Consider the following 27,467-nt stretch of genomic DNA (forward strand, 5'->3'; position numbering starts at 1 on the left):
CCTATTCCCAGATGCATTTTGAACTTTGGAAAACTTTTTAAAAAGCTATATTACCATTAAAAATATTGCCATGTATCACTTATTGGGAAACACCATTATACTGAACAGAAACTGAGTAAGCCGAGATAATTTTGTAGTGTACAGAATGAACAGGTCATTATTTTAGCAGGACTTGGGGAAAAAAACATTGCTGTGGGGCAGAATCTATAATGCATTTATTTGCTAGCATAAACTGGATTAAATAGTCAGTGGAGAAAAGAGGGCACTTTAAATGTGGATCCATTCTAAAGGCTTATAGGATTTTAAGTTTTCTGAGGAATATATAGAATTCTCAGATGAAGAACTTGACTGAAGAACCAAGCTACAAACCCCAGGATTCCATTGCATGCAGTCATGGCAGTTAAAGTTAAATCATAGCGCTATAATTTTGTGGTCTGAAAGGACCCTGAAGGAATGCCCAATACTCCCAGCAATGTGCCTAATGAAAAATGTCCTGCCAAAGCAGGACCCTGGAAACTGTGGAGAATCTGCAGCTATGAAGATTTGTGGGATGGGGCAGCAAGTGGTCTGGTCAGTCGTGGGGCCAGAGGAGGATCTGCCACAGAAGAGTGAAGAAGAAGACTTCATGAGATGTAAGAATCTAATAGTGATAGAGAAGCTGGGTTTAGAACAGGGGTTCTCAACCTTGATGCTCCAGGTGTTCAACTCCCAGACACCACAACAAACTTTGTCAACTGTCAGGAATTCTGGGAATTGGAGAATGAAAACACCTAGAGAACTAAAGGTTGGGAACCACTCGTCAACAGTATCAGCAACTAGATTTCACTAAGAACTTTGAGTCTACACTGCCATATAATCCAGATCAAAGCGGATAATCTGGATTTTTATGGTAGTGTAGAAGGGGCCTTTCTGAACCCTCGCTAGCCATCTTGACAGAGAGCTTCTTGAAGGTGCATTCCAAAGGTTTATTTTCCAAAAACTGGTTATAGTGAGTACAAAATTGTCTAGTTAACATGTAAAGGCTTACCCAAAGGTTGAGTTAATATTACACAGAGGTTGATATTACACAAAGTTTATTTTTGCTATCATATGATGCTATGCAAGACATTAGCCTTCTTACATGGAGGAAACTGAGCAGGGAATTAATTCATGTTAATAGATGCTAACAAAACATAAGAGAATCCAGCTAATAGAATCATAGAGTTGGAAGAGACCTCATGGGCCATCCAGTCCAACTCCCTACCAAGAAGCAGGAATATTGCATTCAAAGAAACAATTTTGTGATGACTTCTTTCTTCCTTTAAGTTGCACTTGAAGCTGTAGCTCATTGGTTTAGAAACTGCTTTGTGGTCATTATAGTTACTACACAAACCATCACTGTATATGGGGGGTAGGGGGTTCACACTAAATAATATATTACAATCCAACCCTAGTTGTTGTTTCAAGACTAAGAATTTGAAACAAGCAGTAGGCATTCCCAGAATATCTCATGCCACATTAGTCTCTTTAAAACATAGGTACAGCACTGGGTTCATTAACGTGAATGGCAATTCAGAAGCAGGCAGGCAAAATGTAGTGAGTCAATTAATGCAGTGAACCATAGAGGAGATAGTGACTTTAGCTAAAATTGATCACTTGTCTGTGATCAAGGTCTTTAGACAGCAATTAGGCTTTTGTTGAAAGTTTATACTTAGAGAAAAGTTAATTATGCCTTAAAGAATGTTGCTCTTTGTTCTGCGTGAGAGAGAATATGCATGTCTGAGTGTGTTCCTAGATTCTGGTCCTTCCATAATATCAATGTTATTTTACTTACATTTGATAGATGATATTCCATTGCCACTTCTCCTCGCCCCTTACTTTTTTTTTATTGGTGCCCATATTGAAGTTCAGTCTATTGGCCCACTTAGACAACTATTTTCAACTTTTGGTAGCAGTGGGTTTCCAGGGATTTAGACAAGCTTCATTTGGGGATGTTAAAGTTGAATCTAAGGACCTATCCAGATAGTCCCAAAATGTGGGACTTGACTTGGTTTTTACCAGAGGCATCCAAACGATGACTCCACTAAAAACAAATTATTTTGAAACAAACCAAGGTGTCATTAGATCCAAGCTTCATGAAAGGCTCAGATTTAATGGGGTATTGAGCCTGTGGGGACTAACTTCCAGGGTCACATTCTGCAACACTGGGTCTGTCTCCACTGCCATCCCACAACTGGAGCTCCTGGAGTCCAATGGTGTGAGAGGGCACCCACCGCCTCCCCCCAGCCCCCTCCCCCCATCCCCCCCATTTTCCCCTAAAACTTACTTTTAAAGGTTCCTGCCCACCTTCTTGTATCCTCCTGGTGCGAGAAAATCACTTGCGAGGAGTCTGCAAGGGGGGACAAGGAGGGATTTTCCTCCTTACCACTTCTATCTCCTCAAGTGTCATTTTCTTGCAACAGAAGCTTTATGATGGCAAGAGACTTTTTAAAGTAGTTTACAGGGTAAATGGGGGGCTTCAGGGTGTCCCCATGCCATTCTGATTTCAATCAGGGTGGCATGTAGCCACCTCCCTGCCCACCCCCTGCCCACCAAGGAAAGCCCAGGGTTTGGCTGAGTGAGTGGGGACAAGAACCCACGTCGGTGCAAGTTATTTTAACCTTCTTCGGCGCAGGTTTTAGGGCTAGACTCAGCTACAACTCTTCTCATTATTGTTGTTGTTTGGGTCAAGCAATCTTGGCTAATTCCACAATTATCATCAGATTTAATGTCCATTATTGCCCTTCTGCTGTCGGACACCTCTGTGCTGTAACCTTCCTCCCTTAGACAGTGACAGGTGAGTAGTACAGCAGCAAAAGAAGAAAGAGAGAGTGCATACATTCCCATTATAGATGCTACTGGGCATTTCCATATAATGGTAATAGGGCAGACCCAATATATGGTATTTTTGCTGCTTGTGACAAAAAAAACCAACCTGAGCCACCTTCAATTCCATGTAAAAAACTGATTTGACTAGACATTTACTCTTCCTTCAGTCCTGGAAGGGCTTGGAAGGTACTTTTTAAAATATTTTCCCCTCCTCCTTGCTAGAGTTTAAAATCAGATCATTGGCATTATTCACAACAATGTTACAGAAGTAATTCATTGTGTTAATTTTTGAATTTCATTGATCCTGCTGTAATTTTTCCTTTTGGGGAAAACACTTTAGGATAGCATGTCCAGGACACCTGGCTTGAGAACAGTCCATGTGAAAAAGATCTTGAAATCTTAGAAGACAACAAGTGATGCAGCAGTTTAAAAAGTTAATGGGATTTTGGGCTGCATCAAAAAGAGTATAGTGTCTATTTTGACGGAAGTAATGATGCCCCTCTATTCTGCTTTGTTCTGATCCCACCTGAAATACTGTGTCCAGTTCTAGACACCACAATTTAAGAGAGATATTGACAGGCTGGGATGTGTCCAAAGGAGAGTGACTGAAATGATCAAAGGCCTGGAAACCATGCCCTATGAGAAACAGCTTAAAGAGCTGGGCATGTTTAGCCTTCTGAAGAGAAGGTTGAGAGGAGGCATGATAATTATGTTTAAGTAATTGAAAGGATTTCATAAGGAAGAGGGGTCAAGCCTCGTAGTGTGATGGAAGCTCCATCTTTGGAGGCTTTTAATAAGTGGCTGGATGCCATCTATTGGGTGTGCTTTGATTGTGCTTTTTCTGCATGTAAGGGGACTGGATGGCTCATGTGGACTCTTCCAACTCTATGAATCCGTGATTCTATTACTGCTTCAAAAGTAGGTTTGTTTTTTTTTACTTTGTGTGAATAGCTTATGTTATTCTTTGTTTTATGTCCAGATTAAATAAATTATTTTCCTGGATCATTGAAGATCAAACAGCTTTGAAGACTTTGTGCCATGTAAACAGCCTTTCATCATTTTATTTTTATGTCTGTGATGACCTCGACAATGTATTCACCACAGTAAAGACAAAGGCTTCTTTTCTTCCACTTTTATTAAAATACAAGGGGAAAACAGTTCTATAAAGTACATGGTCCACGCAGCACCAATATTGTAACATTTTGCTTGTTTTTCTACAGAGTGTATTTGTAACATCTAAACAAAGATACATGCATACACACAAAACAAATGAATCCCTACCACATTGACCCAAGACTCATATTATATTGATTTCAAAGACGTTCCCATTTCTGAAGGTGGAGAGGGAAAGACAAAGAGAAATGCCAGTGCTAAGACATCTGAACACCAACTGAATGAGACACTCTTTTGTTGGTGATCTTCATAAAGACACCAACAGCTCTGCTTCATCCTCACCTCTCAACCTTTCATACCAAGTCTTAGGTCCAGCCAAAGTTTGGTCAATATGGGTCCTGCGTTGAATGTGGTGAAGAGCTGAATATGACTGGCCTGTATTCCCTACTCAATACATCTTTTATTGCTTTGGTTATATTATTGAATGCAGGTTTTAAGATCTAAATCCAACATTCGGCAACACAAAAGGTCACATACAGAACACCAGTTAAGTTCACGAGAAGCTTAACTTAACCATATACTCTTAATATAAGGTATCTTGCTTTCTTACGCTCTGTTCTAATGTGTGATGGTGTGTGCAACCTACTTTTTCACAAGCCTGCCCCATAACTCAAGCTCTGAAGCAGAGGTTAGTCTCCCAGGCAGCAGCTTAGGCTTGATATTATATATGGAAGATTGTATACAGACTCGGTCATACTTAGAGTGGACCCACTTAAATCAATGGGGTGTATAGTACTTTAAGTTTAAAAACCCAACCCAAGGTCATTTTAAAAAAAACTCTTCACCACCACACTGGCCTTTAGGTTGATCTGGCCCAGTGCATACTACAATAATGTTCAAATGTATATCTTCTTATGTAATATTTATTTTGCTGCCTCTGCCTATCCAGAACATGTAAATGCAAACTACATGGCCACAGAGTTAGCCCTTCTCAACCATAGCTTGTAATACTCATCCAAGAATTAACCTCCTATTAGTGGGACAAAAATGTAAGTGACACAGAGAACTACGCGGGGTGGGGAAAATCTTTTTAGCCTATGACCAAAATGAATTTAAATGTGGAAAATCCATCTATACACTTGCATCCTCCCTTCTACAGAAGCCAGCTAGCTGTGTAATGCAGCTAGGCAATTAAATTAGAACATGTTGATTCTGAAATACTGTTATGCTTATACCTCAAGCCTTGCAGTCTGTTTTTTCTTTTTCTTTGAGCCTTGCTGATCTGCTTGTAGATACTGGTATTTGCTCTATGTGGTCTAAGGTCTCTCCTATTTTTCTTTCATTAATTGTAACAGGTTGTCTTTGAACTTTAAAACCATTTCCTACTAGTTGACAAGAAAATGATACATCTTAATAATATAAAACCTTGAAGGAAATTGAATTTAAATCAGGAAGTTAAAATACCTTTTCCTCCCAATGTCCTTGTGGGGTGCTAAAATTTATATTTCCTTCTTGTGGCATCTGTTGTTTCTTAGGACATATTTCAGGTACGTCTCTATCGTAATTATTTTTTCTGGTTCATGGGCGTAATTAAATTTGTGAAATGGGTCACAAATGCGTGTTGTTGGGAAAGATAGAAAGCTGGTGGATTTTCTGTTGACAAAAGCCATTTTCATAATCCTTGTACTATAAGGGGAACACACATCTATGAATAACAAGCATTTTGCACATAAGAAAAAGCCAGAATAATGAAAACAGAAAAAGCAGAAAATAGCCATGCAAAATTGCTGTGACTTTAGATATGCAAATCTGTATTACCGTTTAGTCACTCTCAATCTCTCATGTGAGTTTAAGGTATGTTCTAACAGTCACAAAAATACCTTGTCTTTCTATCCATGGAATTCAAATGAGAAAGAAAAGGATTTTTTCAGAAATATATATTTTTTTAATGTTTTCAAAAGTCAAGAGAGAATAAGGATAGAAAAGGGGAGAAAGAAACCAACATTTGTGTCTATTCAGAACAGTACTTTGGTTAGGTTGTTTAGTTGTTAGGTTTCCCCAACATATACCTAGAAACAACATGAAATGAAAAATGATCAAAAACACAAAAAGACATGGAAGAGGAAATAAATAAATATAATTATATAAATCACTGAGGAAATAAAATGTGTACTGGATGTTTCATTCCCCCTTAAGAGAGGAACCTTGAAATGATATAACAAATTTAAATGTGACTAAACATTTTATTTGGATTTTTATAGACTACTGAATGAACCTGCCTATGGTCTGTTCCTCCCGCTGAATGTACTGAGGGTTTACTTTGGATGAATATGTATAAAACTTGGTTGTATAACCATTATGTGACATATTGGAGACTAACGGATAAAACCTAAGCAAAATATTTATGCCACAATAAATCTAGGATTCTAAGGAACCACAAGAGTCTTGGGATCTTTTTGTTCATACACAGAGCTGCATTTGATTTTAAAATTGTTTTGAAAACTTGTGTGTATGTGTATATACACACACACACATGGATCTTGGGCTGGTTAACTCAAAAAACTGATGTTCCAACCAGTTTTAAGTACATTGGCATCCCAGAGATTTCTGTGGCAGTGTTAAAGGGAGCAACCCATGAATAAGGCCCATTAATAATAGTAAGGATGGCATATTTCAGCAGTTATTTATTTGGATATTTATACTATATTTACTCAGTATACATCTGAGTAAACACAGATCATTTTAACTAAGGATTTAAAAAATCCAATAATTAGAAGATGAATGATGAAGAATGTATTTGGAAATCTTTGATAAGAAATATAGTTCACATACTATAATCGGGAAAGTCCAGTGGTTCATCCATACATATTGACTCACTGCTCAATAACTTTCCTTACTTGTAGTCACATCTCCTTCACCCCACTTTAGTGAATCCCACATTCCATGCCACTGCCCCTCTTTTCTTCTTCTACCTTACATCTTTGTGTTACTCTGAACTGAGAGAACATCTGTCACCTCTTTGCCCTCCAGCTCTCAGCTTTTCACTGTTTATGCCTTCCCAGCTTCCCCGACATTCTTCCTCAGTATTTGTGTGTCCCCATGACCTGTCTGTGTAAAGGGAGGAAGGAATGAAGGTGGATAGAGAAAAAATAGCATGCATACCTCACTGTCAAGTCTGCATAGCTGCAGTGGAGAAAAGCACGTTCTAAAATGCCTTATGCATTAGCTGAATTGATACAAATCAAAACAAAAATATATTCAAAATGCACAAATGAAGAGGCAATGTCAACTTAAGGGGAGAAAAGGAATACTTCTATATATCACTTCTAAATATCACTGGAGGTAATATCAATTGGTTTTGTTTGTTTGTTGGCCAATAGGACAAGAGCCCATATTATCCCTATGTTCTTCTACCCCAAACATAGAGTGGACACAATCCACTAAGATGTTCTCCTAAATATATTTTTTAATGAAGCAGGCTGAAGTCTATGAAAAGTGTCACATCTTTAAGTGGCAAGTTCTGTCTCATTCCAATGGATCTTGTGCAAAAAAAAAAAAAAACCCTTTGCAAAGAATTGTATTCAGTGTCCCTTTCAAAATCTCTTCACTTTCTCTCCTTTTCCTTTCTTAAGAAATCCCATCTGCTTCTGTTCCTTTTCATTCTCTCAGTGATTGGGGGTGAGGGGTGCCTGTGCAACCAACATGATCCTTTTAAGAAACTTCCTTTGAGAACAGAAGATAGGTTAAAATACTACTGAAGTCAATTGACTCTGAAGCTGAGATATATTTGGGGCTAAACTAATGTCACTGAATGAGTATCATCCTAAACTAACTGCAGGCTGCTAGGATAGACAGCAAGAAAGATCAACCCTACTATATTTAAAGAATGGAAAAAATCCCAATACCAATGAGGTAAAGTGGTTTGTAACCCCATCCCCTTTCTTTTCCCTCACATAAAAATACTCTTTCTGCATTATTGTTTCCAAATGCAATAAATTATTTTCATTTTTTTTAAAAAAGAATTACACTGTAACTCATAATCCTAATTGTACTGTTGTTTTTCTTTCGAAAAGAAAGCAAGCACGCTGATAAATAAATTGTTTCAGTTCCATGCATCCAGGGCTACCACTAGCCAAGTTCATTTTTTGTTAGATATGACCTTGTGTAATTGTGAATGCAAATAAATATCAAGGAGTAAGTATAGGTTCATGAGACCATGGACAGATCCCAATGTCAAAAATGATGTCTTACACAACAGATTGCTCGCAATATGTGACTTCTATCCCCACCTTGCTTTTCTTTCTCTACTCTCTCCCAAAAATTGGAATACACACAATATCTTTCCTACACAGGATACTCTTACAATGCACTCCAATGTATAGATGTTTCTCCCTGCTCAGAGATTATCTCAGTGTAGGAAAAATATCATATGAAATAATGCTTTCATTGGTTCCTTTTGATGGTATTGGATTCAATGTTTCACTGCATTCTCTTCCTGAAATGACATCCAAAATGTTCTTATTGCTTACACTTATTCAAAAGCTGAACAAAATGTGATTGACCCAGAAAAGGTTGAAAACCTTTCCTTGCTTGATTTCCCACAATGTTGGAATAACTTGTTTTCATTTATTTAATTAATTTATAGTCTACCTTTCTCCTTGCACAAGATCCAAAGCCAAATTAATTCCTGTTCTCCTTGCTAGATGTGGGGAAGTGGATCCATGTGTGCCATGTTGGTGTGTCCCAGACACTTATTCAAATGGAGAATTGGATGGCAAGGGATTACCTGTTCATCTTATGATCTTGTCTGCAGTGCAAAATCATTAGAAAAGTTTGCCCTTGCTGGTTAATCAGAGAAAAGCAAATTAAGTTCACCAAAGTGTGCATTTCAGAAGATATCTGGAACTGTTTTGTAACTGTTTGGATATAAGAAAGGGAAGCACAAATCAGCTATCCTGGATGTAACCAACTAGACTTAGCCATCATACAACTATCCCTTGATATTTTACAAACAGAATTTCCATGTATTTTGGTTCTGAAAATGCAAAAAGATCCTTTTCTCATGAATGAGATTTTTTAACACAATGTTGGAGCTACCACTTTCTAAATTGGTTAAGGCACAACAGATCTTTCTGCTATAATAGTTATCCAACTCTCAGTTGCAAATTAAGACCCAAAATCAGTGATTTCCATGTTGGGTGTTGCCATGAAATGCTTAAGACTTAATTATAGCATAAAAACACTCTATTGGTTTCATCCAATGAATAATAAGGCAGGGATCACAGAACCATCCATTGCAAAACACATTACAGCCAACCAACTAGCATCATCAGCTTTGAATTTAAAACTTCAGGATTGCAGCTATACTAACCCTGTAATATCTCTAATTCCTGGTGTCAGCAAATAAAAGGGCATCACTAGCCAGTTCATAGCAGATATTGGAACTTTTGTCTAAGAATCTATACCACTCTACCACAAAATAAAGAGTTCTGTTTCGTGACACTGGCAAACTTCAGATTCCTAATATTTTGCTGAATGAAAATTCAGTGGGAAAAATGTAGCAGGACAAAGGGATAGCCCTTCATTTCAGGTGATGGTACAGCTTTCACAATGAACTACTTTTCTGGAACAAATGCTTTCAGCTCCTTATGTGCCAAACACCTCAATACAAGGAACGTCTGCTTGTGGCACAGATATCTCATCACACCAGCCTTCGTGTCTTAAAGGCACAACTTTCCCAGACTCCATTCTTGAAGAGCAAGGGGAAAATCCAGGTAGAAAGGGCGAAAATGGTTATCTGTTTGTTTGCTTCACATCTGTTGTGCTCATTTGACCTCATTTTTAGGCTTGCTCTTTTGTAACAAGGCTTTAACAAAGCCTATTCAAATCAGGATGCAAGTTACTTCCCTTTAGCATCACTTCAAAGGGGAAATGTTCAACATATCTTCCTGTGGTAAGTTTGGGTTTCATCTCTTCCTAAAATTCTGCTCCAACCAAAGTCGAACTTCTTGGAGATTATAGAAAAAGGGTCCCTTGCCCCCAAGATAGGCAATTTTTTGTCTCTGTACAATGCACACACGCTCAAAGGAGACCCCATAGGCTACGTTGGCATTATTGTCCATGCAGTCTGCCACTATCTGACATTGGGGTGGCAAGGAAAACCGCTTCAGAAGCTGGTGAGCAGCTGCACATCTGTCTTCTTGGTTCCTATGTTTCTTTACCTCAAAAGAGGAGGAGACACCAGGAGCAGCCCAGCCATCTGATGGGTGAGCCTCATCAATGTAGACTAACAGAAAGTCAGCCACACTGGAGAACTCTTCCACCAGCTTGCCAAAGGCTGACAGCTGGTTTGTGAAAGGGGGTCAAGTGGCTGAGCCAAAGTTGACCACCAGTGGGCGCTCCGATTTGGCAAAGTCTAGAAGGTGGCACTCCATGCCATATCTTCCGCTGGAGTTTTTCCACCTGCTGCTGCTGTTGCTGTTGTCACCAGTCCCACTAGGTATGTGGATTACATTGGAGTTAGGAGCTTCTCCACCCAGCTTCACCTGTTGTGTAAAGCAAGAAAATATATATTATAATTTACTGAAGATTTGGTGCCATTTGAATTTCATTAACCAAATAATTGTCAGCTTCTCCACTGATATTATTGGGGGGTGGGGAGTTGTCATAAAAAATGAAACCATTTTTTTTCACTTTCACTTAAAGATATTATTTCCCACTAGCCTGTGTTATTTGCTCCATTTCTTGGTGGATATGTTTGAACCAAAATTAAATCTGATTTCTGAGTTTCAAGGTTTTTAAAGGGCAGAAACATAATGGGACATATTCTTCTAGTGCTGTGCTAGTTACCAGGCAATTTCCTAGACCATTTCGAATTGCTGATGTTGACCTTTTAACACTTAAATGACTTAAGGCCAGGCTTAATGAAGGAGCACTTAGGGCCTCATCACACTTAAGCATTAATCCCTTTAATCTACTTTAAATGCTGTGACTGCTTTCTGCAGAATTCTAGAGTTTGTAGTTTAGGAAGAAGCCTTTAAACTACTCATCTGGCAAATCCCTGGGACTTCCTAAACTACAAACCCCAGGATTCTGCAGGAGGCAGTCACAGCATCTAAAGTGGATTAAAGTGGATAAATGTTCAAGTGTTATGAGGCCTTTAGTGCCACATGATCTTTCCCAATTGTCAACATTACTTTTGGAGGCTTTCTTCTGAGTAATGCCATCCACAAAGGTACAGTGGATCTAACTCAAGGAAAGAGACTTCTCCATAGTAGCAATAGGGGAAGAGGAATGACAAGCAATCAAACCCTGCCCACTAGCTACTGTACCTCTGTCAAGATTGGACTACTCAATTTGGTTGTGAAGGAACAACTTCCTAGCTTATCTGTAGTGCCAAGGCATTGGTTTAATTTTTAGAGACAATGGAAGGTTATTCTCTGTGCCTTTCTCCCAACATGCAGTACATTGCAAACCAAGAGGGCTTTGAAAACCAAACAATAGCTGGTTTCACGTCATCACATATCTGGAAAGTGACTAAGTCATCATCTGGTATGGATAGCATCACTGCATTTCCCACAGCAACAAATGAAATCTCATGGCCACAGGTTACCTATCATGTTACTCTTTCTATCTTTCTGTTTGTTTGGAGATTTTTGTCCTTAATGAGAAAGGCTTGCCAAACAGACATTCACAAGGCCTCCTCTGCTTTTGCAAATAGAGTAATTAGGTCGGTGCCTTGTTCTGTGCTAGCATCAGCCACCCCAAAAAAACCAACCCATCCCAGTAGTTAGTGCTCAGACACAAACAGCAGCATCTCCTGCTAATTGGTCTTGATGAAGCTCTAACATTCCCAAAGGGACTCTTTATTCTAACAGGCTCAGGAATGGGATTGACATGCTTCATGGGCCTTTTTTGTTTCTTTGTTGTTGTTATTCATTATTGAAAGGGTGGGTAGAATTAGCTCTTGGAAAGATACCCACAACACACTACAATAAAATGTCATCCAAAATTTTTTTTAAAATAAAAATTATTGCTCTGCCAAACCTCTTTTGAAATGACAAACAAAGGCAGGCGAAAGGGCCATTCTGAAAAACAAACCCAGAAAATTTCACTCACACGCAATAACTCTGGCTCCACAGTTCCTTATAATTACAGACTTCTGTGCTAACCAGTCAATTCAATTTTATGCTCTGGGAGTTGACAAAGAAACTGAGCAATGATTTTCTATTTCATCCACAGGTAATCTAGGAAGTTGTTTCTTCACAACCAACTTGAGTATTCCAATCTTGTTAATTCAAAAGAATAATTAAGTTATTCTCATTCTCTCTCATATTAAAACAGCCCAAGGAAATTGCTGAACAAGATGTGCTTGACAAATAAAAAGGAATATTCTTTTATTCCATGAATAATTAACTTTAGAATTAATTGCCATGAGACAACACAAGACTTCGATGACTTTTAAAAAATGGATAACACTTACTCACAGAGAGTATCAATAACTCAGAGATAAAGAAAAATTCATTTTCAGAATACAATTCCCAGGATTTGTTGGACTGCATAGCCAATGGCCACATAGCTAGACAAACAACACTGAATGCCTGCATAACCATCGTAACTTACTTGTGGTTTTCCCCAGACTCTTAAGCGCAAGGTTAGCAACTTTTGGAGAGAAAGAGAGCACGAGCTGGACTACATCAATGTCTGTTTGTGCAAAAGCACAACCTGCTTTTTTAACACCACTGCCTAGACTTTAGGAATTTCACTTTAAAACTGTGCTCTATGGCAAGGGCATGTTTAGTGGTGCTCCTGCATGCAGGTTTGAAAAATGAGGTGGCAGAGGCAGGCAAAAAAGACCCATTCATTAGCCACTGACTAGAAATAGATCTTGACACTATAGTAACATTGTTCCTGTAACACCAATGAACAAAGCATTTGCACTTTTTTCCATCCTTCTTTTAGAGGATAAAATCATAAATCTTTTCAGATCCTGCAGGGTGATGTTTTGAAGCCCGTCATTAGAGACTTCTGAGTTTTGTGGCAAGCTGTGTCAACTCTTTACAGAAAATAGATGCTGCCAGATAATTAGCAGGCTGTGGCCCTGGCTGTTTAAACACAGACATGGCGCATTAGGGCTATGAGCAGAATACTTTTGAACCCTTCTGTCTGATTTTGTTCCATACACATCCCCTCCAGAGTTCAGAGCCTATCATTTTGCAATGATTCATCCCACATTTTCATCAGCTACAGGACAAGAGGACAGTTCATGCTGCTATTGTTTTTCTCCAAAAGCCACAATTCTTAGGAAACAGTAACTGGATGCTGCCTGGCCAAACTTGTCCCTCCCTAAGAGTCATCGGTTGCCAAATGCCAACCATCACCTTTCCTGGTCTTCCTCTAGTTCTCTGTCTCCTTCATCCACATCAGGCTCTATTCATGTCTAAAACTAATCACAGGAAACTGGTTAGCCACTGTATGAACAGAATGCTAAACTAGGAGTCTTCTTATGTTCCTACACAAGCTTTACATTCCAAATCTTTTTGTATTTCACCTGAATAAATAAAAATATTCATAAATGAGAAAAATAGATAGCATTCAGGCTTACAACACTTTTTCTCTAAATAATATCTCTTGGGTCCTTGGTAGCAGAAGTATATCATGATGACAGGCCTCAGTAGGAAATGGGCACTGCTAATATTAAGGAAGAGTGCTACAGTTGTCAGAAACGATATTAAAGGTCCAGATATAGTTCTGAAAAGTCTAGGGTTGGTTATACAGATACAGACTAGGGCTGTGCACAATTCCATTTGGCAACACCGGATTCAGGGAAATGTGTCAATCCAGCTGCCAGACCTCCAAAAACAGACTGGCTGGGGGCAGCCCAAGGCTCAGCCAATATGGATCACTAGCAGCCAAATCTTTTAGCTAATAGGAAGTAATGGGGCTGAGCAGCACTCTACCTGAGGCATGTTGGCATGTGGGCAGCCTCACAAATCAGACAAGACCGGGAGCCTGGCAGCAGTGGCTCCCCCTCTTCTTTCTTCCCTGTCAGCCTCCTCCATCCATTCCTGAACCCCCCACCCCTGCAGAGCACCCACTTGAGGCAAACAAGTCTGGAGAGAGCAAAAGATTTCCCTAGGCTTCTCCTCCAGAGAGAACCCCAGCTTGCTTTCTCAGCAGCACTTTGAGTGGCCCAGACAGTGAAAGAGCCTCTGTGCTCCTTCTTGGGGCATGATGTCAGTGGAGGTTTTTCTCTCTGTATGTTTCTTGCATATATTTCTCAGCCAATCAGAAGCCTGGTTGACTGTGTCCATTCTCCTCCCCTCTTGTGGCACCCACTGGTTGGGACTTTAATTTCCAGAACCTCCTCTTATGGTTTGTTTGTTTTTTTAAGTTATGGTAAAAACTCTAAAAAAATTCCCAAAACCAGTGGATTGGTGAAATGTGGCTACAAGTGAGTCAAGTTTCATGCTGATAGGTATAAAAATGACAGAGAAACAAGCCTCTAAAGTTTTCACATTATCACCAGTGGGCCAAATCTTACCAGCACAAAATGGCACCACCCCTCCCGATTTTGGGTATTTCCCGGTAAATGGAATGGGGGGAGGGAGCCAAATATGGAGCTGAAAATAGTACAGTTTTTTGCCGAGTCGCACAACCCTAATACAGACATAATCCATCAAAGAAAATTTAATTCCTGCTGATCTACAGCCGTTTTGAGTCTCCTTGTGCAGAGAAAAAGCGGGTTATAAATAAACATAATGCAGTAATGATGACCTTCCCTTTAACCCTCCATGGATATGAGGAATGTTACATTTCCTTACTCATTTAAAATAGTTTGTTGATATTTCTGCATAAATAGCTTGCTGAGATTAATTTTATGAACTCGCATTACTGTGTTTACTGTGCATAAGCACACCGTTCACAATATCATATTGGGAGTGACTACTCACTATTTCTTGATAAACATCCAGTCAGGCTATTTTGGACTTAGAAGTACTGGGCAATATTTCCTTTTAATAGACAGCTTCTTTCATAAAAACTCTTACTGCTGTGAAATACAAAGAAAGGCACTTCCTTGAACTTGAGGCCAAAGTAAACAAATATGATGAAAGCTAAGAGGACTTGTTCCACTGCCTTAAAAGCCTGCCAAAATTATTCCAACGATGGGTCATGGAGTAGTCAAACCATTATTCTATATACTACTGTCCACCTCTTTTGTAAATGACTTTTGCAATGATGCTACATAACACTGACTGTAATGATAGCATCAGGCATCTTGAGATGTCATTTTTAGAAGAATTTCTGGCACCCTCCTCTAAGAACACGTATATCTAAGAAGTAGAGAGAAGCAGCCAAAGAATGTTTTGGTCTTGACACTTGGACTGATAGGAATTTAACCAGGTCAAAAACATAAACACACCTCTTTATATATTTCATAAGGGTTATAAAGCACCAAAAGGTATTCACATCCTATTTAAAGTTTATTTGTATGACTAACTTTCTATACCAGGAAGAAAAAGAACTAATACTAAAAACAGAGAGTCACAATCCCTGCTAGAAGTGACTGGAAAGACCAACAGTTTCTGTGCTAGTCCTCAAACAACTTTGCACCACAGTTAATGGGACATTCTTAAGAAATGACATTAATGAATGGAGAATTGATTCAACTATAGAAAAAAAGGGCTGAGGTAGGGCTTATCTAGCTGCTTAATCTGTGGCCAGTCCAGAACAGTAATGCTGTGGAGTGACCCTGGTGGCAGCCACATGCTTCATTTACTACCTGCAGTAGTGACGGTGGGAGTCTACGTGATCAAACTAGCCCAAGACTGGTTCGGTTCCATTGGACTGTCACCTTACCAATCCTGTCACCATTGTCACTTCTGGACAGCCTCAGAGCTCCAGGAGAACTACTGGTTGTCGCAGGTATCCTATGCTGACATCAGCAGGGGCACCACATGATCAGAAAGAAAGAGCGGGATAATCCAGTACTCCTGGAGTTCTGCATCCATTTGCAGTGGTGACGGTGGCAACACAGGGACGATCTGACCCCTTCCCTGCACAAATAAGCACAAGGAAAGGAGGATGGTGTTGGCAGTGATGGCTGTTGTCAGAGGAGGTCCAACCATAAGGCGAACTAGGCACTTGCCTGTGGCGCCATTGTCCCAGGGGCGCCATCGTCCTGAGAGGAGGGCACCACTCTCCACCTCCTTCTCTTTTGGGCCTTCCGGTGGCCACGCTGGGCCTCCTGGTGCCCGTGCTGGGCTTTCCGGCCGGCGCAGACCCACCTTCGCACCATGGGAGCCCACCTTTGGGGCCTTCAGAGATTGTGAGGTCTGTGGGAACTTGGAAGCTAGGTATGTGGGGTTTATATATCTGTAGAAGGTCCAGGGTGGGAGAAAGAACTTTTCTTTGAAGCAGGTGTGAATGTTGTAATTAATTACCTTGATTAGCATTTAATGGCCCTGTGGCTTCAAGGCCTGGCTTCTTCTTGCCTGGGAGAATCTTTTTTTGGGAGGAGTTAGCTGTCCCTGATTGTTTACTGTCTGGATTTCTTTTGTTTTCAGAGTGTTGTTCTTTATTTATTGTCCTGATTTTAGAGGGTTTTTTTTTAATACTGAGGGCTATCTGGGTTATCTAAGTCCACACTTACCATGTATTGAACTGCTTTTTTCTATTGATTTGTTGTAAAACATGATGTTTTGGTTCTTAATTTGTAAAATCATAATGTAATTTGATGTTTAATAGGCTTTTCCTTTATCTTTCCTTATTATCTAACATTTTCGCTTATCCAACGCTTTTATTTTTCAGTGATTGGTTGGGGGGGGGGGCAAAATTCTGTTCGCCTACACTTGAAAAATACCTCGGGCCGGCTCTGGCTGTTGTGGACAGCAGATCAGTCCACATCAGACCCAGCTGTGCTCAAACTCCAGAGTATTCCCTAGCTTTCCTTAGCAGGGGGTTAAGCCAACAGTTTGACTGTGACAGGCTTCTCCTTAGGCAGTTCCTATTGACTGTCAGTGTCCTAGCCATGGGCAAATTCAACCATAAAAAGAAGTAATGGCAGAGAAGATGTACCACTGCCCATTATGCCTTTATGTTTTCTTCCCTAGAATTTACTAATTCTGAAGCTTAGGAAGCTGAGCACTGAATCTTGGACTATTTACAGACTGTTCAGTGTAAATCATGTTCACATAAACTTAAGTTGGCATACATTTATTGGCTTAATTCCCTTTGGGTTAAGCTTTCTTTAGTAAAGGGTTTTGATTAGCTGGGAAACAATGGCCTACATGATTAAAAGCCTGACCTATGAAGACTAAACTACTTCTACCCTGATCTTGAAGTTAATTCTAATTTTGCACTGATGCCAGCCCAGGCAGACTCTGACCTGGCATTTCTGGTTCTGAGCCAGGGAACCAGTTTTGGAGGTCCCCAATCATACAGACTTGTGAATTAGCATTAAAACATAATGGAAACTCAAGGCCATAATAGTTCCAACACAGTAGTAGAATTAAATGAATATGTCTTGCATGCATACCCTCTCTACCTCTGGACCATCCCTATCATGTTTTTCAACATCCTGGTTGTGTTCTTGAGGGAAAGCCTGTAGAATGTTTCAGATCCCGTTTCTGTCATCTCCAGGAATATTGGAAAACATATTCAATGATACCTGTATTGGCCATGTAGCAAATTACAACAAAATTCAAACTTCATAAAAAGAGCAATACTTTTGTTGGGCCAATTAAAAAAGATCAAATTACACCATGTATATTTTTGAAGCTCAGCTGCTTCTCCATCAGCCAAAGGTGTTAAACAACATGCAGGAGAAGAAAAAATGACCATGTTAGAATTGCAAGCTTACATATATCTTCTTTTGCTATCCAGTGATTATCCAGTGCAGGCAAAGGCCATTCCCCTTTTTTTGACCATATGTGTGGCTGAGAAAAGAATAATAAAATCCAAGTAAAGTGATTAAATTTCAACTCCATTGGCATTAATTTGCCCAATAAAGACACCATTCTTTTGTGGATTTAGGAAGGACTGGAAGCTCCTTTCTAAACCCTGGATATTATAGACAATACTGAACTATTGGCTCAACCCAATATACCAAAGGTTCCTGTATTCTTATGGAAAGCTAAAATAGTGTGTTAGTTTGAGGGTTGGGCTATGACTTTGAAGGCAAAAGCTTAAATCCCTGCTCATTCATGGAAACCCACTGACTATGGGCAAGTTCCATTATCTCAGCCTCGGGGGAAGAAAGCAAAGACAAATCCCTTTGAAATGAATCTTGCCAAGAAAACTTGATTACAAGCTTGCCTTAAGGTTATCATATGTCAGAAATAAAGAAACACAACAATACTATTCTCCTGAGTATGTCATTAAATAACCAGTTGCTGGAAAATGATCGCAGTGGAAAGAGCTGCTATTGCTTTTATAGGTTGTTTGTGGATCTCTTAAGAGACAATTCCCTGACCACTGTAGGAAATAGAGTGCTTGACTAGAAAAGTTCTTCCTAGCCAAATGGTTCCAAACAAAGTTGTGCCCTGAAAACTCTTGCCATGTTTGTTGGAACAATATCACAGGGGAACAGCTCTTGTCTGTGGAGCTGCAGACAAGTCCTGTGCCACACATAACCTGCCATGAAGACCACCATACAATGGAAGTGAAAGAAAAGTGTTATGTTTCCTGCATGAGTCTTTGGGATCCATGCCTTTTCTCCAGATCTTAAAAACCAGATTCTTTATCCCTGGAGATTACATGGGCAATCTTACATTAGTTTATTAAGAAACATTACTGAATAGAGTGGACTCCCACACAAGTATTCATAGAAATAGTGTAGAGTAGGAGTAGAAATGGCACTCATTTCCACCATCATGAAGTGCCTTGAAAAATTGGTCTGCAGGCATAGCATTTCTTGCCTTCCACATACATTAAACATAATTTTGTATATAGAGCTAACAGATCTATGGAGGATGCTATACCTCTATAGCCATCACTCTCCACACTGCTCTGACCCACCTGGAAATATGGGGAAACTATGTGAGGATGCTTTTTGCAGGCTTTAGTTCTGCGTTTAACACAATCCTCCCACATAGATTGGTGTCTAAATTTATGAATCTTGGATTGTCATATTCAACGTGTTCTTAGATTATGAACTTCTTGTCTGGGTGTTCCCAGATGGTTAGATTAAGTAATAATACTTCTTCATGATATTCTCAAAACTGGGATGCCATAGGGCTGTGTGTTGAATCCTCTGCTTTATACTTTGTACACGTATGATTTCATCCCTGACCACCATAGCAATATTATTACCAAATTCACAGATGATACATCAGTGGTGGGGCTTATCTCTGAAGGGACGAGTCTCCCTATTGGGATGAGGTGGATTGTCTGCTCTTGTGATACAAGGACAATAACTTGTTTTTTAACATCAATAAGACCAAGGAGCTCATAGAGGATTATAGGGAAAAAAACAGACCAGAAATTCAGCCTTTGGTCATAAATGGAGACCAAGTGGAGTGGATGGTCAGTTTAAGTTCCTGGGTGTCACTGTTAAGAAAGGATCTGACCTGGGGAACTCAAGGGCTCTCTTAACCAAGGCAGCATTGGTTAAGAGTGCCAATAAGCGACTGTACTATTTGAGACTTCTAAGGAACCAAAAACTGAATTAAAAACTGCTGGTAACTTTCTACTGCTTTGCTTCAGAGAGTGTCCTAACCTACTGCATCTGTGTATGGTTTGGTAACTGCACAGTTTGGTAACTGCTCCAAAGGGTCACCACTACTGCACAGAGAATCATTGGTTGCCCTCTCCCCTCTTTGGAAGACTTTTTAAAAAGCTTAGAACATTCTTAAGGATCATTTCCCCGTAGCATGTTCTCTTTTTGAATTATTGCTATCTGGTAGATGGTACAGGGTGACAAAGACAAGGACAAACAGACTGAGATATAGCTTTTATCCTAGCGCTATAATTATACTGGACACCATGGTTTTGCATTGATGGGGGCTGCGCAGTGGTGGTTGGAGTGTGGAAGGATGGCTGTGCTATTTTTGTGATATGTTCTGGGGAAAGCATTTAATTTCATTGTACAATGTACAATGACAATAATGTCATTCTATTCTATTCTGTTCTATTCCAATATCTGCCCTACTGTATCCTCCAAGGCGGGGCACAAAGCTAGGATGAGTCCTGAAACTGAGCGGAAAGGTAAATAGTAAAACAAAAACATTGAAGTGGCAGGATGCTTCCACCCATTTTCCACTGGAGCTTTAAAAATGCTGCAATCATTTATATTAGTGTTACTTCTTGCACAGTAATACAATGTAAGCCTATTTGAAAACAGATTTGTGCTATGCTATTTCCTTCTTCCTTTCTGGATTACATAAAAACAAGTCTCACACAGTGCTGAAGCATAACCTGACATACAGGGAAACATTTTTTAAAGAGTCACCGCAGTGGTTGGTGGGTTGTCTGCATTACCTGTAAACATATGTGTTATTGTGCATAGATCAAACATGGTGCCGCCGCCTGCCACAAAGTCTACATTGGCCCACATCATGATGACCTATATAACTTAGGAATATTGTGAATGTCCTGGATGTACACAATTAAGGGTTTTCATCATCATGTTTTCTCAGCAGACACATCACTCTCTAAACATGTGATGGAATACAGCTGCCTTTTTCATCCCAACAGCATCTAGCGACATTACAGAAGCATTTTGGAGTGAGGGCATGAGGTGTCCTCAAAACAAGGCTTTTCTTTGAACTTTTCCTCTCTAATGCAAAGATACACAGTCTTAAACACTAGCTCCATTAACTCTCATTATGATAATTAGCCTTGTTATAAAGAAACTCTCTGTGCAACACGGGGTGTGCTTGCCTCCCTGGGGCTGCTATTCAGATGATAAGGAGGGAACAGTACAGCAGAAATCCACTCTGAATCTGGCAGGTGTTCAAATGGGAAAGCAAAGTTCAGTGAGTGTGAAGAAACCTACTAAAGCTGGATAAAAACACACTACAGAGGAAAATGGACAAACATGACAGAATCATCAATAATCTTTCCAATGGCACAGAATCAACATATGCCCAATTGAGCAACAAATTACATGTGAATCAAAGAAACCCAATACATTTTACTCCCAATCTTACTTTTAGAACTGTTGCTAATGTTTATTGCTCTAGGTGCCAGCTTCCTAACAACTCTATTAAGGTATCTGCTTTTGTCGAGCATAAGCTCTATCTCATATCGAGACGTGGTGTTAGTAAATGTGATGTTAATTAAAAGCAAAGGAAATGGCTATTTTCTCTTACACACACATACACACTGCAGCCCGGCCTTATTATCACTTTCCTTTACCCATTTGACAGTATCTTTTGGCCTTCCATGACTTCCCATGGAAAACTGCAGATTTCATTGTATTACACAGTAGGACAGTTGGATATTGCTGAAACACATGAGCAATGCAACATATAAAAACTGGGAACTCTATTCATAAAAATGAGATCCAAGTTAGTCATGACTGTTTCTTCCTTTTTCTTTATTGCTTAAGGCTAGAGGCAAGAGACTCACAATGACTTAAAACCAACTGTAGCATAATGCACTCTTTCTCCACTAACTCTTTGGGAACTAGAACATTGCATCCCTACTCTCCTTCGCTCTCTGGTTCCAACTTGTGTGTTCAGTTGTCCCACGACAATCTTGAGATGAGATAAATCATTCATACACATGCTAGCTCAAGTAGTCTGTAAATTTCATTCTTTGTGTTTGCTCTAGTAATGCTCATCCTTTGAAATTATTAAAACAAAAGTAAAACAAGTGAGGTACCAACTCTTTATTGATGTCAATGTAAGTTTCCATGATATTACAAATGGAGCACTGAGTGTCTACATATACAAATTGGATGCAAATGGAAAAAATGTTTATGACGGCTTTTACATTTTTTGACATTTCAGAGACTGAATGACTCTAAAATGGACTTAGTTAATTGAAAGCACAAGCTATTAAATCAAACCAGTCATGTTTAATTTGTTACTAAGTATCTTCAAGTTGTTTCCAACTTATTGACAAGTTGGAATGTGTCCAAAGGAGAGTGACCAAAATGGTAAAGAGTCTGGAAGCCATACCCTCTGAGAAGCAGTTTAGGGAGCTGGGTATGTTTAGCCTGGATAAAAGAAAGTTCAGAAATAGCATGATAGCCATATTTAAATATTTGAAAGAATGTAATATTGAAGATGAGGCCAGTTTGATATTTGCTGCTCTAGAGACTACAAGGAAGGAGATGCCATTAGGAAGAATGACCTGATGGTAAGAGCTGTTGGACAGTGGACTATGCCACCACAGAGTGTGGTGGAGTCTCCTCTGGAGCTTTTTAAACAGAGGCTGGATGGCCATACATCAGTAGTGCTCTGATTGTGTATTCTGCATGTCAGCGGCTGGGCTGGATGGCTCTTGTGGTTACTGATTCTATGGCAGCCCATAAGCAGAACTTATCATGGGGTTTTCTTGGCAAAATTGCCTTCCTTTGAAACAGAGACAATGAAACTCCAGTAGTTTCCCAAGGTGGAAAAAAACTAGTACAATATTTTTCCAGAGTCCTACTTCAACATTCAAATCTTCACATCACACTGAATGTCACTTGTGTCTAATTTAGGTTTGTTTCATTTCAGTAGATCTCTTCTAAATATGGTTAAATCTGCATCCAATCCAAAATATTTCAAATGCCCAGCATAAATGATAGATAGGTGATGGTTATCTTTATCATACAAGAGCAACGATACTGGCAGAAAGAGGAACTGGAGTTAGAAGAGAATATCTACCATACCGTAGATGATATAGCATCATCGTTGGTCTGTAATTTTCTGATTTTGTCATTGTAAACCATTTTGAAAATCATTACAACTGCAGAGCAAAAGGCAATTATAAAAAGATGAAATAAAATATAACGCTTTTTATAGTTTAAACTTTGTGAACTATATAAATATTTTCAGGCACATGCTTTTAGTACTCATCTATTATAATTTAGGATAGTAAGATGTTCCAGAGTAAATCTACACATTGTTGGTTTATGTGCATGCATGGGAAGTCAGGTGTGTTTCAAGTTGCCTGTTGACTTATGGTGACCTCAAAAATTTCATAGAATTTTCTTAGGCAATGAATGCTCAGAAGTAATTTTGCCAGTAGCTTTCTCTCAAATATAGCCTTAATATTCCTTGGTAGTCTCCCATCCAAGAACTAACCAGGTCTGATCCTGCTTAGAATCCAAGATCAGATGCAGCACACCTATATAATTCAAGGGTGATTCAAACTAGCATATGGGAAAAATTTTATATGAAGATGATTATCCTTGGGTACCTAACGCCTCCTGATTTTACCATGGGAGCTCTCCATGGTGCAATGGATTCCTCATAAGCGCACACTTCATGCAACCTCCCATAACTTGGTGTTTTCTAGATCTGTTGATCTAAATCTGCAGAAAGTATGGCCAATGGCTAGACTTGATGGGAGTTGTAAACCAACACATCAGGAGGAAGACTGTTTCACAGAAAGGGCTAGATGGTACAGAATTTCTGAATAATGAAAATGTCTTGGTAGTTATAGTGCCAAGCGCTGTCATAGTGTTTGGTATGAAATAGAACCAAAGATATTCTAATAGAACTTATTGAAAAGGACTGACATGTAACACAAGCTCCTTCATTATTCAACATAGTGACAAAGTCACTTTTATATTCAAAGTTATACACAAAACTTTCAGAGTTTCCAAAAAATGAGGCCCCAGCCTTTTAGAAACAATGAACATTTTGCATCCAATTTGGAACTATAGAATGGATTAGTCACTGTACTGCATAATAAAAGCATCTATACTACATATATGGAATGAAAAAGGTCAACTTAAAATGTATCAGAACTTAGCTTCAGGCTTTGTTGCTGTATATGCCAATACAAGCCTAGTACTTATCATTACTATATTAGTAAATCTATTTATAGAAGAAGGGAAAACACCAAACTGTAAAACAAAAATGTAAGTAAGGAAAGGTGCATTTTTAAATTTTCATAGCGTTCTGCTTCAGGATCTAATGAACTAGTCCTCATCTGCCTCAGCAAAAATGTCCTTAAGCTAAGACAGAGAAATCTTAGAAATAAAGTTCTTTGAAAGAGTCATCCAATCAGTTTACTGGCATAATGTTTTAGAAGCCTCCCACTGAATAACTTGCCTCCAAACTTTTGTGTTCTCCTTTCCAAAAGGCACTGACAATTTATTCTAGCAAAGAATTTCACTTCTGCCTGGGAAGCTGAAATCAACAAGATGCATCAAACAGTTTCGCTGAAGCATTACTTTCTTACAGCAGGTGAACTGTTTTTTATTTTTCTGAGGGTCAGACACCATGATTATATCCTTGCTAATTTAATCATCAATCCTGTGACTATTTACACCTACATAAATTCTATTATTTTACTTAAAAGGAAGGCATTCAACATTAATGTATTTCATGTACATATACATATTATGCATCTGGGGCATTAGTACAGGTCTATCCATGGTAGAGAAAGTGAGGGAATACGTAAGTTACCATCAACAGTTAAAAAGAGAGAAAACAGAGCTATTTCATGGTGAGAAGGTGGGAAACACAAAAACGATTCTGTTTTGCACAGAATAAAGAAACCGATACATTTTTTCTCAAATAAAATACTTTGCAAAAACAATTATTTGATTAAGTTGTACCCAGAACTGGAATTTCAGGGTTCCAATCCTGGACTGGACACTTTCTGTGTTAAATACTTCAGATCACAATATTTAAACTTCTGGCAAACTTTATGATTAGCTTATCCTAAGCAGGAAATCAATGTCCCCATTCCACCCGACTGTCACAAACCCACCTGTTTGTAGGCATCTAGAAGGAAGCTGTTCCAGACGCAGCGCAGCCCCTCTGAGGTGAGCATCCTCCGCCACTCGCCACGTGCAGCCTTGGAGCGGCTCAGGAGAAGCACCATGTGCTTCAGGAGGACCACCGAGTCATAGAGTGCAAGGAAGAGGCAGTTGGAGAAAAAAATAGGCAAGATCTGCAGCGTGATCAATAGGTCCACACTTAACAGACCCATCTTGCTTGCTGCGGCTGCTCTTCAGTGGCTTCCCTGGAGTTCCCTTGCCATGCCCTGCTCCCTCATAAAAAATAATAGTAATAAATAATAGCAGCAATAAAGATGATGAGAAAAGAAAAATCACAAGGTGCTTCTTAAAGACTCAGCGCCCCTGTCTCCTCTCCCAGAAAGTTTTCTCAGTTCAGGCAAAGCTGCTTTAAAAAAACATAACTGTGAAATGCCAGCGTGAAAGTCTTTCCACCCTGAACTGCTTTTAATTTTTCAAAAACTCTAAGTCAAACTACTGTTGTTCCTCCTTAGTCAGTAGCTCTTTTCAGTCTGTTTGAGAGGAGTGGCTCTGCTGCCAATTGCCTGCAGTTCTAAAAATGAAGCAGAATTGCTAACTTTCCTCTAACTCTGAGCTATTTAAGCACTCGGCAGCTCCCTCAATTTTTTTTTATCACCCAAGCTATCAGGTGAAACAATCTTTTTTGTGTGTGTGAGGGGACAGGTGGAGGAGCAGAAAGCCTAGGTACACAAACTTTCTGCTATTTCCCGTTCATTCCCTTCTCAGCCTCTCTTCTGCCACTCTTCTTTCACTCTCTCTTTCTCTCTCTCTATCTGCCTGTCGCTATCTGCCTGTGGTACGAAGTGCTTTCCCTCTGGAGTCCTAGCTTGGTTCCCTCAAGCCTTTTATACATTCCCTGGCTAATTGCTGCAATAGAGAAATGAAACCCTAATCTTAGTAAAGATCTTGACGTCAGTGTAAAAGAGGGCTTTACTTTGGCCAGGACTGCAGTGAATAGAAAAGTAAAATTCTCAAAACTCTACCCCCTCCTCCCTCTCTCTCTCTCTCTCTCTCTCTCTCTCTCTCCTTAAAAAAAAGAGAAGGGAGTGGGGAGGGAAGAACTTTGCTTTGTTGTTTTGTTTTGTTTTTTAAAAAAAGTTACAGATACCTCTCGGAAGACTGGCCCCTCCTTCACAAATGTTTTCAAACTCTGGAAAAATATTTTCAGATGATGATGTGGAAAGTGACACAGAAGTATGATCTTTCATCATTTAAAAGAGAGTGGGTTTTTTCATCCTTATATTTTTCTCCCTTCCAATTATTACTATGTCTTTGTGTAGTTTCCAGGAAGGTGTAAGAGATGATGCATCCTAGAAAAGGGCACATTTTGGTATGTTTCCCTCCCACAATAATCAAACACGAAAGCATGTGCTGTTTTAAATATCTTTTGTCGTCTTCCTGGTATTTAAGGAAACACAAGGAACACCCAGGTCTGACTTCATCTGCTGATGTGGAAAGGAATTAAAGAACTGGTGGGTGGAGGGAGGACAGGGCTAGGTGTAAAATTTTCATTCAGCTTTGGTTTAAAACTGAAGCTCATCCGTGAAAATATACTGTACCGAATCAAGAGTTTCCCACTCCATACTTCCCAATTAGAAGGCTACAAAAGATCTCATTCATTTATATCTGTCCACATAAGACTAGCACTTTATTTTAGGGGGGCATAACATATTACTTTACTCCAATGGAATATCATTTGCTCTAGAAGAGTCAGATGTTCCATAAGAGCTAAGAAATCTACTTTGAAAATAAATAAATCTCCATACTCATGTTCTTTGTTTAAAATAAGGGTTATTTGGAGGGCAACCCTATTCTCACTGGGAAACCATTTCAATTAGCATAGTACACTAGAGACCTCCTTCTCAGCTTGCCTCCAGAAATCTCCACCACACCAACTGAGAACTCTACTACCACCACATCATGGGAGCTGTAGTTTTACAGAGTTTTCAGACTTCTCTGCTAAAGAGTGCTGGCGCTTCACCAAACTACAACTTCCATGATTTCATAGCATTGAGCCTTGTCAGTTAAGGTTGAGTAGAACTGCAGTAATTATACAATGTACAGTAGAGTCTCGCTTATCCAACGTAAACGGGCCGGCAGAACGTTGGATAAGCGAATATGTTGGATAATAAGGAGAGATTAAGGAAAAGCCTATTAAACATCAAGTTAGGTTATGATTTTACAAGTTAAGCACCAAAACATCATGTTATACAACAAATTTTACAGAAAAAGTAGTTCAATACACAGTAATGTGATGTAGTAATTACTGTATTTACGAATTTAGTACCAAAATATCATGATGTATTGAAAACATTGACTACAAAAATGCATTGGATAATCCAGAACGTTGGATAAGCCAGTGTTGGATAAGTGAGACTCTACTGTATGTGCACCCATACAGTCAAATTCAAACAGGAAAATGGATCCAAAGCCCACCATTCTCCCAACATGCCTCTAAAGATTGGGGAAATGACAACCGTTGGAGCTGTTGCATGCATTTCCTCTCAATTGAGAGAATATTTTTTGCAGTAGACAGTAACAGGCATATAGGAAGAAAAGGGGAAAAAAAACACTACCAACG

General features: G+C 39.4%; 1 protein-coding gene across 2 annotated transcripts; it reads right to left on the minus strand.

Annotated features, from left to right (window-relative positions):
* Positions 1 to 3,964: 3,964 nt before the first annotated feature.
* dio2 (iodothyronine deiodinase 2) lies at positions 3,965 to 26,242 on the minus strand. 2 transcript variants are annotated; one of them, XM_003214362.4, is made up of 2 exons: positions 24,838 to 26,238; positions 3,965 to 10,505 (listed from the first exon to the last, which is right to left on the minus strand). In XM_003214362.4, the coding sequence occupies exons 1-2, from the start codon at positions 25,057 to 25,059 to the stop codon at positions 9,876 to 9,878; spliced, it is 852 nt and encodes a 283-aa protein (XP_003214410.3). In that variant the 5' UTR covers positions 25,060 to 26,238; the 3' UTR covers positions 3,965 to 9,875. The 2 variants fall into 2 exon arrangements, with proteins under 2 accessions (XP_003214410.3, XP_016846600.1); XM_016991111.2 differs by having other exon boundaries at positions 9,927 to 10,505; positions 24,838 to 26,242.
* Positions 26,243 to 27,467: the final 1,225 nt, after the last annotated feature.

Source organism: Anolis carolinensis, chromosome 1 (assembly GCF_035594765.1).
Source record: "Anolis carolinensis isolate JA03-04 chromosome 1, rAnoCar3.1.pri, whole genome shotgun sequence".
Classification (NCBI taxonomy): domain Eukaryota; kingdom Metazoa; phylum Chordata; class Lepidosauria; order Squamata; family Dactyloidae; genus Anolis; species Anolis carolinensis.